This window comes from Ammodytes marinus (genome assembly GCF_949987685.1).
Source record: "Ammodytes marinus genome assembly, chromosome: 20".
NCBI lineage: Eukaryota > Metazoa > Chordata > Actinopteri > Uranoscopiformes > Ammodytidae > Ammodytes > Ammodytes marinus.
In genome coordinates this window covers 4373068-4386677 of record NC_137224.1, presented here as the reverse complement: position 1 = coordinate 4386677, position 13610 = coordinate 4373068, and the positions used below count along the sequence as shown (strand labels likewise).

The 13610-nt window shown below is 41.0% G+C and overlaps 1 protein-coding gene across 3 annotated transcripts in view; it reads right to left on the bottom strand.

The window, feature by feature from the left end:
- The window catches only part of arhgap27 (Rho GTPase activating protein 27), a 28291-nt gene that overhangs the window by 12299 nt on the left and 2382 nt on the right, over positions 1-13610 (bottom strand). For all 3 annotated transcript variants that reach the window (XM_080049345.1, XM_080049347.1, XM_080049346.1), the window contains exons 3-4: positions 1937-2177; positions 1225-1478 (exon numbers count right to left, since the gene is read on the bottom strand). In XM_080049345.1, coding sequence (XP_079905471.1) covers positions 1225-1478; positions 1937-2177 — 495 coding nt within the window. The remainder of the gene's footprint in view (positions 1-1224; positions 1479-1936; positions 2178-13610) is intronic.

Genomic DNA, 13610 nt, shown 5'->3' with positions numbered 1-13610 from the left:
CCTGTTTGCTTATGAAAGCAAAGCGAGAGCCAACAAGTGTAAAAATAAGACGTATTCGCCGCTGTTGTTGTGCTTAAAGCTAGCGGTAGCTTTAGCGTTAGCCACAAGAGCAGCGGCGTCGGGTGACGTACACACACGTTTACAGTGACGTCATGACGTTGCTCTCTTGCCGGCTCCATGGCTGTCTCCGGTCGATGTGAAACCAACCGGTTCATAACTGGGATAAGGCTGTAACCAGTTTTGAACTGACCCCAACACCAGCCTGGAACTGACTCTTGGTTCATTTTGGTGTGAAAGGCCTATAAAAGCTTTTCTCCAGCTCCACAAATAAAACCCCATCATAGGGGCAGAAAGTAGGTCACTTGTTGCTTGAGTTGTGAAGAAAAGCAGCTGGAAATCATCTAATATGGGGAATCATTTGTCTCGAGATATTCTAATGAACTTTTCCCGATAATCTGTTTATTGGTATAGAATACAATTAATTCAAAATTAGTACAAATGCATTTGATATAATTGAATGTAACAGTTCGCTGAAGACGCTGAAATCTGCGGTCGGCTATGCATGTGCTACATCATGCAATTTTTCAGTGTTTTAAACCATATTTTATTGTTTTTAAGGTACTTACATAAACCATATGTATTGTTTAAGTGAATGGCTGATGTGAAATGAGTATGTAAGTATAAATGTATAGGTGCATAATATGTATAATTGATGTGTATATTTTTAATTTATTTTTCTAGGGCTAGACATTCCATTTTCTTTTCTAAATTTGTCTTTTTGTTCAGTTGTTTAACTTTGACCATGAATTCAAAAAACTCAAACTTTTTATTTTGAAGTTAGGGACAATACTGTTGGGTGTCTGTGAGCTTTTCCTAATGAAATGACTGGAACAATTTGCTTCTAAATAATCCAATTAACTGAAGCATTTTGAACATTTCCAGATAATTTTCTCCATTATCTCAAATTCAAAATGAGGACAAATGTATAAGTTCTTTTGACATCAGGGACACCACTGTTGGGTGCCGCTGTGAGCTCCTCCTAATGAAATGAGTTCCGGCGTCTGCTATGTAGGTGGTGGTGGTGTGGGGAGATTTAATTCCATTAAAAGCAGACTGTATTTACAGCTTTCCCCTGGGTGAAGCTAAAACAGGAGACAGTAGAGAGATAGAGAGGGAGAGGGGGCTAAGTAGAGCAGCCAGCCAGAACAGCAGGCCTGTCCTTACCGGCCCGTCCTCATGAAACCGGTGCACGCTCATGGGCTCCGTCATCAGAGGGGGGTAAGGGCTGAGCGGCTCGGGGTGCTCCCAAGACGTCTCTCCGGACATGGCGTTGTAGAAGTAAAGCCGGCCGCTCGGTTCATCCACTAACTGCTCCCAGTCCGAGGTCCAGGCCGTGGGGGAGGCGGTGGACGGAGAGAGGGCCGGAGACTGAGCGGGAGAGGGGGTACGATGGTCCTCAACAGGGAACGGGTCAGGGTCTGAAAAAAGGAAAATTTGCGCGGGCTAGGGTCAAAATGCCCTATGAAAAACATAAAGTTGCACCTGAAATTTGACGGGGGCTCTAGTGCCCCCCTAAAATAAAGAATTCATTTTGAAGTTGAAAATGGACATGGTCGTCCGTAGTTTAATATGTACTATAGTACTGTACTTTACTAGTCTAGTAGGCTACTAATACAATTTTTGTCATTTGAATGTGTGGTCTTTCATGTAACAAAACTTGATCAATCAATGTCAAGGGGCATGGAATAAATACTGATCCTCCATTATATCCTTTAAACTTGTAAGGTAATGCAGTTAGGATTACATTAAATTAAACATGTGGTATTAAAAGGCTCTTTAAAATGTCTTATATTTTGATCCAAAATTACCCCAAAAAATATTTCACAAGGGCAAAAAACAGACCTTGGTTGGGAAAGAAAATAGCCTATTATCCTACCCTGGTCTGTGGGGGAGTATAGATAAGGGTTGTCCCAGGTGGTCTGGCCCGTGACTGGGTGGTAGAAGTACTCCTGTCCACTGTCCTGGTCAAGGTGCACCTCCCATCCCTCTGGGTCGGGACAGGGGGGAGAGAAGGGCGAAGGGGCCGAGGGAGGGGCCGAGGGAGGAGACTCGCCGATGCTCTTGCGAAGTTGAGCTACATTGACGTAAACGGCCGACCGCAGATTTGGATCCTGGACCTGTGAAAAGGACAAAATCATTTAGACATAGAAAGTCAATGACAGGTTCCTCTTCAGAACAAGAACCAAAGTTAATGCTGGAACAATGTGCGTGGTTTTGTGTAAACAACTTTTTGGTGGTGAAAAATCTTGATGTCAACGAGACATGCTGAAATCTCACTTTGGGAGAACTTACAGAAGCTACGGTGGCCTTCAAGGACAAGAAGCTGGTTAATAAAGATGGCATCATCCACTACTGCCTCAAGTTTTTTCCACAATATCAAGTGATGAGGTGAAGAGGTGTTTAGTTATTTATTCTATAGCACTTCTTCTTCCAACAGGTGCATTTTCAGCAGACACCCACTATATATAAAAACGTGTAAGGTTTTTTCTGTTCTGTGCTACTGTGGAAACATGGTGGTGCAACATATATACCCCGCTTCTATGTAGATATAAAAAGGCTAATTCTAAGTTTTTTTTTTTTCAAGCAATTATACACTAATTAAAACATACTTATATATTCCATTTCTACCGAGTCTTTTCTAAAAAAAAACGCCAGTTCCCCTTTACCCACTGCACCTTTAATGGTATGATAAAAGTTTCGTCAGGCAGTAGTGTCAAGTGCCAGCCGCATTCGGCCCACTGTTCTCAGTATAGCTCTTAGTAAGTCAGCCTTCCGCATCTTACAGAGAACTAGAGCACACAGGAAGTAGCCTACAGCTGAAGAAAAAAAAAGAAAAACACCACACAAAGGTGTTCCACCCACAATAATGACTAATACCTAATTCTAGTCTCATTGTATTGTGTATAAAGACACCCACACTCAAAAGCCTGTTGCTCACAACATGTCAAAACAATGCCCAGAGGTCATGCCCTTATCCTAAGACTAAAAAGAGACAATTTGCCGCTAAGATAAACCTAATATTTAACAGAAAAAGATAAACAGCAACACCAATGATAGCATCTGACCACAGGCCATCTGCACATGACTAAAAAGTATAAACTTCACCACTATTATCAGGCATTATCCTGCCCAACAACAGAGCCCTATAACGAATAAAAACCCCTTTAGAACTTCTTATTGCTCCATATAAAAACACAATTTTAAGTTTCTATCATCTGTTTACAAGGGAGCTGTAGCATCCTCCATATTATATTACCTCCATGAGTAGAGCTACACATGATTCAACTGGCTGCCTGTATGTAATGGTACGGACATGCAAATGCAAAATAGCCTCGGTCGTCACAACTAATTTGCTTAAAGAACAAAAAATGTAGGAGTGAAACTGAGCTGTGAAGAAAGGCGGCCTCTGTCCTAACTCAGTGCTCTGAAACTGTGACGCCATTAAAAATCATCAGGTCACGTTCACACTTGAAATGACTCCTGGCAAAACAAAAACATTGTGATATTTCTTTAAAGGGATAGTTCAGTATTTTTGATGTGGAGTTGTATGGGGTTCTTAGGCATAGTAGGTCTGTTACCTTACGGAGATAGCGGTCAGTGCATTCACTTTAAGGAGATTAGTGTACAATTCAAGAGATATTTATGTTTTAGGTTAGCATTTATACAGTATATGTGGGGGAAAAAATGTGTTTCTTCTGGCCCTGTCTGCAACAGTACAAGGCTGACTTCTTCTACAGCAACATCTCCCCCTAACTCCTTATAGTGACTGCACTGACCGCCATCTCCATAAGATAACACACTAACTATGGATAAGTACCTCATACAACCCCACTTCAAAAATACTGGACTATCCCTTTAAGTTGTTCTCACCTGAGCTCCACTGTTATTGTTATTCCTCCTGATCGTGAGGCTCCTGGGATTCACATTAACCGCCCTGCACAGTCTTTTAAACACAGCCATGACAGCACATATTGAGAGACTGCGCTCTTAACTACACCTCTCTTGTGTGTTTCTTAGCTAGCCTCATGATCTATATTTACCAAGACCTGAGACCTGTGTGTGTCCGCAACTGTATCTGTTGTTTATCACTGTGCAGAAGAAGCATGGTAAGGAAATAAATAGGCAGCGGTGGACAGTAACTAAGTACATTACATTCATATTTAGAGGATTTATTTGAAATATTATTCAACTTTACATCTCTACTCCATTTGTCTTAAGAGGTATTATTGTATTTTAACTGTTCCTTTCTCACAAATAACATATGATACATATGAAAATATTAGGCATTGTTTAGTGCTCACCATTTTATTTTGGTCCATATATGAATCATTTCAGTCAAATTTTCTTTTAATACAGACTTTTTTATATACAGAAATGTGTGCATCCAACTGGGGTAGTATATAGAGGAGTTACAATTTGCTCCACCTCAAATGACCGAAACAGCTAAATGCTACTTTTACATGTAATGTAGTATTTTTACAATGGAGGATTGCTGCTTTTTTTTTTTTAGATTATTTTTTGGGCATTTTTGCTTTATTAGACAGATTGGGGAGACAGTGTTGAAATGGGGCAAAGAGGACAGGACATGCAGAGAACCGACCCGGGCAGGACTCGGACCCGGGTCCGCTGCGGGGCCTTGGCCCAGGGGGGGGGGGGGGGGGGACGCCCTATAAACTGAGCTATGGGCGCCCCCGAGGATTGCTGCTTTTATTTGAGTAAAGCATCTGAATACTTTGGCGGAGGAACTCAGGCGACAAAAAGTTGGATAATAATTGATGAATCCTGTACTGTATATCATATAATATGGGAAGGTGACGAGGGGATTTCCACATATTGATTTAATGATCAACTGCTGTTGTTGTATTTATTTATTTATTTGTCTATTCAATGTTATCACTTTGCTGACTCTGCTTCAGAATTGATCGCGTTAACACCAAGAGCAAATCAATGCGGGGAACCAGATAGTGACCCCGGCCCCCGAACACAGATTGATTCCAAACAGACAGACAGAGGCAGACAGAGGAAATGAAAGAGCTGCCTCATTGATCTCTGAAATAGCTCCACTGGAATGTCCCCATCCCACACACGCAATGAAAAGGAAACAAGTACTGGCAGATCAACAAACGCTATGATGCTCAAAGCTGGGATAGATTGATATAAAATACAATATATTGTCAAAGATGTAACCAGTTTTCAGCTGTTTTGGCTTGTGAGACCTGTAGGAAACTATATCAATGCGATTTTCCATCTAAACTCATCAGATTATTCCATTTCAATAATTATGAAACCTTTAATGTGGTAAAATAAATCATTATGTCACAAAAAAAAAGTGATTAGATAACACTACAAAAGCAGCATACTGCTATTTCCTATCTAATTGAGTAGCTGACGACCTTTCAGATATAACCATAGATAGTATAATACAGGATATAACGCGTGACTCTTAGAAGGGGCCTGACCATCTAACTTTATATAAAAGAAGTTAAAACTATAGTTCCACCTCAACCAGCAAAATGTTGATCACGTATTGATAACATGCATAATATTGCCATGCATAAATATATCACTGAAATTGGGCATGTTTCTGCAGGAGGAGTAATTTTACTTTCTATACTTCATTTTACAGAAAAAGCTTGCATGTTTTAACTTTGAATTCTGCAGTACTCTTGAAAGAAGTATTCCTAAATGAATGTTTTGCTGCCTCTACTTATGTGAAGGATCTGAATACTTTTTCTAACACTGGTTCTGTGCTCTAGTTTTGATATTTGCATTGTACGTATAACTGAACACTATCATCTTTCCTCCTAAATAAACTGTCCAAATGACAGAAAACATGTCTGTTTAACACCAACTTGATAAAAGGGGAACATTGTTTGGGTATTAAACAATCAGTCCCCCTTATATTTTGACGCAGCTGCATAGCCTATATCAGTCTGACATTACATATCATACTGTTCTGTTGTGAAATAAAGAGTTGCATGTGTGGTTACAAGGAACTGACTGCAATACACACTGACAGCAAATGAAAACAAACGAAACTATCAAGTTCGAACCAACACCTACAAATGCCGTTTTTATTGCTGCTGTTTTTTCGGATAAAAAATAAAAAATTTGAAATTTTTGAGTGCCATGCCAATTTAACAAGGGTTTTTCAACATCCAAACTCAAAATCTATTACATCAACAGCAACATTCAGCATACAGCACTCACTGCATACACTATTTAAGAAGAGAGGAGTAGAGGTAGAGTGTTTACGCAAAGCAGGAAACGAGACTGCTATCACAACATACAACACTATAAAGAGTATAGGCCTACGCTGACCACGGACACTGACCAAGCTTTTATGATTGTGGCATTAAAATACATGCTCAGGATCACCTACCTGAGGACCCACAGGCAGAGTCAAGCCCTGCTCTGCCTTATGACCAGACCAAACCCTGGAGTACATGTCCACCATGGCTGAGTCCTTGCTATTTCAGAGCAGTAGCCATATATCCAAATGGACAAATGGACCTAAAACAAAAGCTTTAAAACAAAGCTATTCGAGAGTGCTGAGTGCTTCAGTCAGCTTGTGATGGGAGAGCGGCGAAAGGCACATTCGTGAACACACCCTCGCGACACACACACATCCTCCGCTCGCACCAGCAGCAGCTGTGACAGTTGCAGCCCAGATAGAAAGGAGAACTGTGAGCTCTGTTACAATAGCAGCAGGAAGGGACTGTGTGTGTGTGTGTGTGTGTGTGTGTGTGTGTGTGTGTGTGTGTGTGTGTGTGTGTGTGTGTGTGTGTGTGTGGACTGGGTGAGATGTGTGTGTGTGGAGAGTGTGTGTGTGTGTGTGTGTGTGTGAGTGTGTGTGTGTGTGTGTGTGTCTGTCTGTATGCATGAATTCCTGTGCACAGGATAGGGGGGTAGAGGGTAACTGTCTGTGTGCGCTAAGAGCCAACAGCAAGAGAGACACAATGAAAACATGACAGAGAAAAGAGGGTCAGACACACACACACACACACACACACACACACACACACACACACACACACACACACACACACACACACACACACACACACACACACACACACACACACACACACACACACACACACACACACACACACACACACACACTTATAAAAGGGAGCAACATTAACCTACTTCCTGCCCATGTGCCCACCACTACGCGCCTTTTAAGTCTAGGGATACACTTAAAAAGACGTTAAAGAACTACAAATGGTACTAAAAAACTACAATATGTGCTCTTAAAATGCTTTGAAGTGTACTGTATATCTGACCTTTTAACATTGGGTCATGCACCCAATAATGGGGGTGAAAAAAAGAAGGAAGCAATAATGTCCCACAATAATAGGCTCTATAGTAGAGATGCCTTTGCGAGGTTCCTGCGATGAGACACTGTGTTGTTAAAAACCAGGGTGAAAGCTCGAAACGGGAAGTCTGTTTTTTTAAGAGGCAATTGTTCAATCTACACTTCCTTATGCGTGGGACTACATTAGCCAGTGTGCAGACAGCCGGCAGGGGCGTTTTTGTGGCAGTTTTCTGGGGCTTGGGTCAATCTCGAGTTTAGGTCTGTGGCTGCTAGTGGGTGCAGTGTGTCGATTTGCTTTCTAAGTGTGTCACTGCTGTGGTCAACCAGTGCTTCCTGGAACATTCTAAACAGTACACGTTTTAGTGCCTGGACAGAAGATAGTCTGATATTCAAATGTGCTCGGGAAACACATTGAAAACACCTGTTGTGTACGATTTTGGAGATATGATCTAGAGAGGTTATATTTCACATGACACAGATGTTTTGCCTGCTATGAAAAACTATTTGTATTTAGCTTGTTTTACATATGTTCTGCAAATTAAGACATTTTTAAAAAGGTATAGTGCGTAACTTCTGTCCCCCCCCCCCCCCCCCCACCCCTGAGGAATTCTAACACTGTCAGCTAATCTACATGAGGTAAGCCTTTGGTGATCGTGCATGGATTTTATACCTTCTGCTATATGTCCAGGTTTTTACTTAGCAGTAGAATCAACAACTGAAACATTTCTTGGGCGCTACTTGGGATTTTGATGAGCTCTTGCCACAGTGTCGGTGGCTGTAACCAGTTTGTAAACAAACATACTTAGCATTGTTTTCCAGCAGGATTTAGGGCAGGAAGAACCTTTTAGCACAGACAACTCTCTCTCTCTCTCTCTCTCTCTCTCCTCAGCAATGCATGAAGCAGCAATCTGCCCCATTACTTAACCACATTAGCACTCATCCAATCAGACAATGGAGAGCCAAATTGGGGCCCAAATCACGCCACAGAGCACACAGTCGGGCTATTCAATCAATTTGGCAGCACCTCCCCCCCCCCCTCTTACATCACACTCCCCCTGGCCCAGAATCCAGGATCAACTCCAGAAGATAGCCCAATGTGAAATCCATTTTGCTTATCGTGTTTTTAACTTTCTGCAGGTCTGCATGCCCACGTACAAAACTTGCTGATATAGCCCGTTCCTGACAGATTCCTCCCAAACATATTCTATAAGTCGAGTGTTTTCTGTGTAGGAGGGGTCGGGGAGATACTTTACCACTAGTTGTTGCAATGTCTATCTGAGGCAACTGCAAATGGAGACCCCACTCTCTAGGAAAGATGGCACCTTTAGATGACATTTAGTTGCAAGTGGATATCAACAGTGCACAGCCAATTTTGACAATTTGGCACGGAAACTCAAAACAATTTATCTAAAATATTCGAGGCTTTCAGCAGTGATTTTTAGTTCTAGGAAGTAAGAATAGTCATGCTGCACCTTTGTATTTGAAGTAGTATCTACTGTGCAATGGCATTTTTGTTATTTAGCACGCCATTACAATTTACAGAAACATTTTGCAGATAGTAACTACACAACAGACCGTGCGTATGACTCATGCAACTCTAGACGAAGACCCGCTGAGGTTTCCTTTATATTATCTTCACATCACTCAGTAGATCAATAGTGGAGGACGTCTATGAGAGTGTCTCCACGAGATGAAAGATGTAGTGAAGGTCTAGAAAAAATGCAAACTTTCTGCTTTCTCTGATTTGCATGCTGGCTATGTGGACTATTTATCCAACCCCTAAACCCAGTAATCATATTGTCTATTGGCTTATTTCTAAAATATAGCTTTTGTTGCTGCCTTAGTCCCATTTAGAGTTACAGAGCTGGATATAATTTTTTCCTGGAAAGTAAATACCCAGCAATATTTGAACAAAAACCTAGAAACTCGCTCGACAACATAGCCATCTGTTCTTGAGGTATTTTAGAGATTCCTCAATGACTCTTCTTTTTTTCTTTTTAAAATATATTTTTTGGGCATTTTTATGCTTTATTGATAGTGCAGAGAGACAGAGGTGAAATGGGGCAGAGAGGGGAGTGACATGCAGAGAACGACCGCGGGCGGGAATCGAACCCGGGTCTGCTGCTGGGCCCAGCCCGGGAGGGGGACTCCTTAGCAACTGAGCTAAAGGCGCCCCCGTCAATGACTCTTCTAAGCCTCTGGACTAAAACAATATTCAGTCCGTTGCACAACTTTTTTCAAGTTGTGACTGTTAAACTAATCCAAGCAAAACTGTTAGCCAGAAATGACACATCCTCTGGCTTCCCCAACTAAAAATTTAACTTTTTATAGTCAGTGTTTCCTCTTTTTGTTATTCCATTATTTTCTCTTTCATACAAAATAATGTAATAATTTGCTTCCGTTTAAAATATGACCAAGGTGGTATGCCTGGATTTACCTGGAACGGAAATAAAGCCAACACTGGAATAAAAGGTTCAAATTTATTTTAGGACGATTGGTTTGAAGAGTCTTTGAGGATTCTGAAAACACTTCTAAATAAAACCCATTTGAGGTTTCCAGATTATTTATCAAAAACTGGACGCTTGCCTCCGGGACCTTGAATGTGACGTTTACACACAAGATGCACCAACTCTCTACTGTCTCATCTAACATGAGTTACATACAGAAAATACAGTTCAAATGAAAAAAACATGCACACACCTAGAGTATGTGACACCCCGGCTACTTATCAATGCTAAAACTGACACAATATTAATAACAGGCATGCTGACTTTTTTTTTTTTCAAGGCAAAACACATCTCTGTTCCCAGCAGCTTTAACCATGTGACCAAATAACTAGAGATGAGAGGCCCTTCCTAAACCAGGAAGTGAAAACGACAGCACATGCACCTGCTGTTCTACAATGCTTGATGGACACATGTGCTCTGTCAGGCAATAGGCATGTACTGTACGTAAGTAGGCGTCTGACGGGACACTCTCACACTACCTGTTGGAGCAGTTCTTTGGCATTTGATTTTGGTCTTTCTCAGAGAGCAGCAGGAATTACAGCGATTCCTTTAGGCGAGGTGCTCTCTCTCTATCTCTCTCTCTCTATCTATCTGTCATAGTGATATGAACGAAACCAAGTCGGTTAAAAATGTTTATCCAAACTTTAAACAGTGTTTAAACTTTCTGAAAAACCTTGTGGACAAAATATAACAAGTTGGCACGACTTTGACTATTTGGAAGTCTTAGTATTTAGAATTCAAAAACTTGAACATACAGTACATAACTTATGAATGATAAGTCATCTCGACAAAAGATCATCAGTTGGCTCAAATGTAGACAGTTTTCCTTAAAAGTTAAGAGTTTTAGTTGGCCACAGAACTACAAAATCTAAGGAAGATAGTTGTCTTGAAATTTTAAGATTTCCTAACTCTTTCATTTGTACAATGTTGGAAGGCCTCCACATAGGGGTCACTTTTCTTTTAGATAAATGGAAATTGGACGCCTTGTGGCAATTATCTAAACTAAGTGACGAAGACACATTTGACATGTTGTGTTCAATGTTCATGGTATGCCTAACGACTCGAGACACTGGTGCCATTAACAGCTACAACAAAGACTACAACATCCTCTACACTTCTAGCAATTAGAAGAACATCAATTAACTCAAGTCAAAACTAACCACTAATCTATGTATTCCCAATCCCAACTGTATTAATCATCCACTAATCAAACCTAAAATCCCATTGGAGACCAAACAGCAGCCTTCCATTATGTGAGATGACCTACATTTTAGGGCTAATTGAAAGTTCTGCACATTACATATGCGCGCGCACACAAAGCCAACTGCAAGGCATGGCTGGCACTAAAAAGCCCCGCACTATATACGAGCTTCCAAAGACCCTGCTTCTTGATTGGGAGTCAGGCCAGGCCCCCTCACATCACCATGGAGATGGCCCTCCATTGAGGGGGTGAGAATTACTGCACTTGAGGGGTCCTGGCACGTCCACAGTCATGTTACAAAGTGCGGGGGACTCATTCATGCCTTCCCCCCTACAGAAACACATTATAACGAGTAATTTAGCCTAAAGAAAGGAGTTATGTGTTGTTCTCGTGTTAAAGTAATAGAAAACCTGGCAATAAAGCGATATATAGTGCTGGTAACTTGAGTGTAATGATGCGCGCACACACAATCACTGACTATATACTGAGAGAGCCTGCAGCCATTAGAAGACTTAACAGTAGAAACATTGTTTTTCTCATTCCCAATCTGACGTATCAGCCCTGCAACAGGTGCAAAAGAAAACCAAAACAAACACAACAGGTGTAAAATCCCGTGAAACTTACCTGAAACTACTAGTTGTGTGTGTCGTTTACGTTCAACAAAAAAACTTACATCCGAAAGTAAAGTGCGCTATTACTACCACGACGCGAGCAATATATTCGCCAATGTTTCATCGTGCGCGTATAATCACAATTCCCCCCAGCCGTCTAGGATCGTCACCGGTGCGGAGAAACCAGGTAGCGAAGCAGCTGGAGGGTTTGGGAGTGGCTGGCAGCTCTCACATTTAACTCTTTCCTGTCCACTCGTGCAGAAGCCGACACGACCTGTTTGTAACCTGTTCTCAAATGGCATATCTTTACAAGCAATGTATAGAGACTATTCACGTAGGTTACTTACACGCCCAACGCTCCTCCTAAAACAACCAATGCGTTCCAAATCACATACTTTTTCTAATTACTTACTTACTGCATACTAAAGCATGCTGGTTACCATACTGCAAAATGCAATTGGATGTATTAGGAGAATTTAGGACATACCGGTATTTTGGCATGTGCATTTGAATTGTGTTTAATTGGGACATCCTAAATCCTTTTCTGGCATAGTCTACTTAGTAGGCATATGGAACGTATTGGAACGCAGGGATTGTCACTTGCGAGCGCGCACTACACAACATTAGTCCAACTAACATTTTAAATCCATACACACCTGGTCAAAAAAAAGTCACTCCACACCCGCAGAAATACTCGCTGACCAAAACTGAGGTCTTTGAATCAGCTGCTTTTACTGGGGTATCCAAGAAAGTACAGAAAAAAAAGAGAGAAAAAAACCCACCTCTTCTCGCCCATTGAGCGGGCATAGAGGGGACGGCCTGGGCCATTCATATGCTGATGAGCTGGCACAGATACCGTGAACCCAACTAGTAGGTTTATGGTTTTCCAAGTCAGGACCTTCCTCTGCTAAAAAGTAATTCAGTCCCAAGGTGTCTACAATCTAATCAAATTAAACGGTCCTTATCAGTAGTGAAAAGTAATTGCGTAGATTTACTAGAGTGGTGTAGTCCTACATAAAGATGAACTCACGGGCTTTACAAAAAAAAATGTGTTGATGTTAGAAAGAAGATGTTAGAAATATCAAATCATTTATTCAACTTTTTTTAAATAACTTTTGCCTACAGAGGGAGCAGCAGAAATAGATGCCTCAAATGATGTCACATGTGATGGCACTTGAGGCGCCCTTGGGCTTGAAGACAAAGTCAAAACAAAACCAGTCAACTTTTTTTGTCTATTTCTGCAATATGTGCCAGACATAGAGAGGAACTGAAAATATACATTTATCTCCGACCCACGGTGCAATAAAGTAAAATAATTTAAAAAATAAGATTAACAATATTTAACCCTAACCCTTACCCTAAATACTTCCAGCATTCACACTAATAAATACATTCTGAATTCTAAAGAGTAAAATGTGACCAAGCGGTATAGAGTCAACTATTTTCTATGTTTCTTAATTGTACAATTAAAGAACATAACAGACATAATAGACTACGAATTGAACCGCCAACCCTATGATTAGTGGATGACCCGCTTTCTCCCACAGACATAATGTGACATCTTTAAAGCAGGACCGGTCCACTATGGTGAAACCAGACAGATGACGCATATGTATATGTCTTTAAAACCTCATTCAAAGAAACCAGCGACTATTATTTCACCCCTCAGGTATTTCATTATTCATTGGAAGAAAAGCGCTTTGAGAGTCATTAAAACAGGTGTTATTAAAGTGGATTAACTTCTGTAATCCTTTCTAAGTTTATGTGGAATCGTGCCAGCGTTAGATCCTGTTGCTGCTTGTTTCTATGAGGATGTGTCTGCTGTGTTTGCGGGTTTCATATTCAAAGAAAAGCCCAATTAAAATCAGGATTACATCACCCTTCCCATAAAAGCAGCTGTGAAATATTTA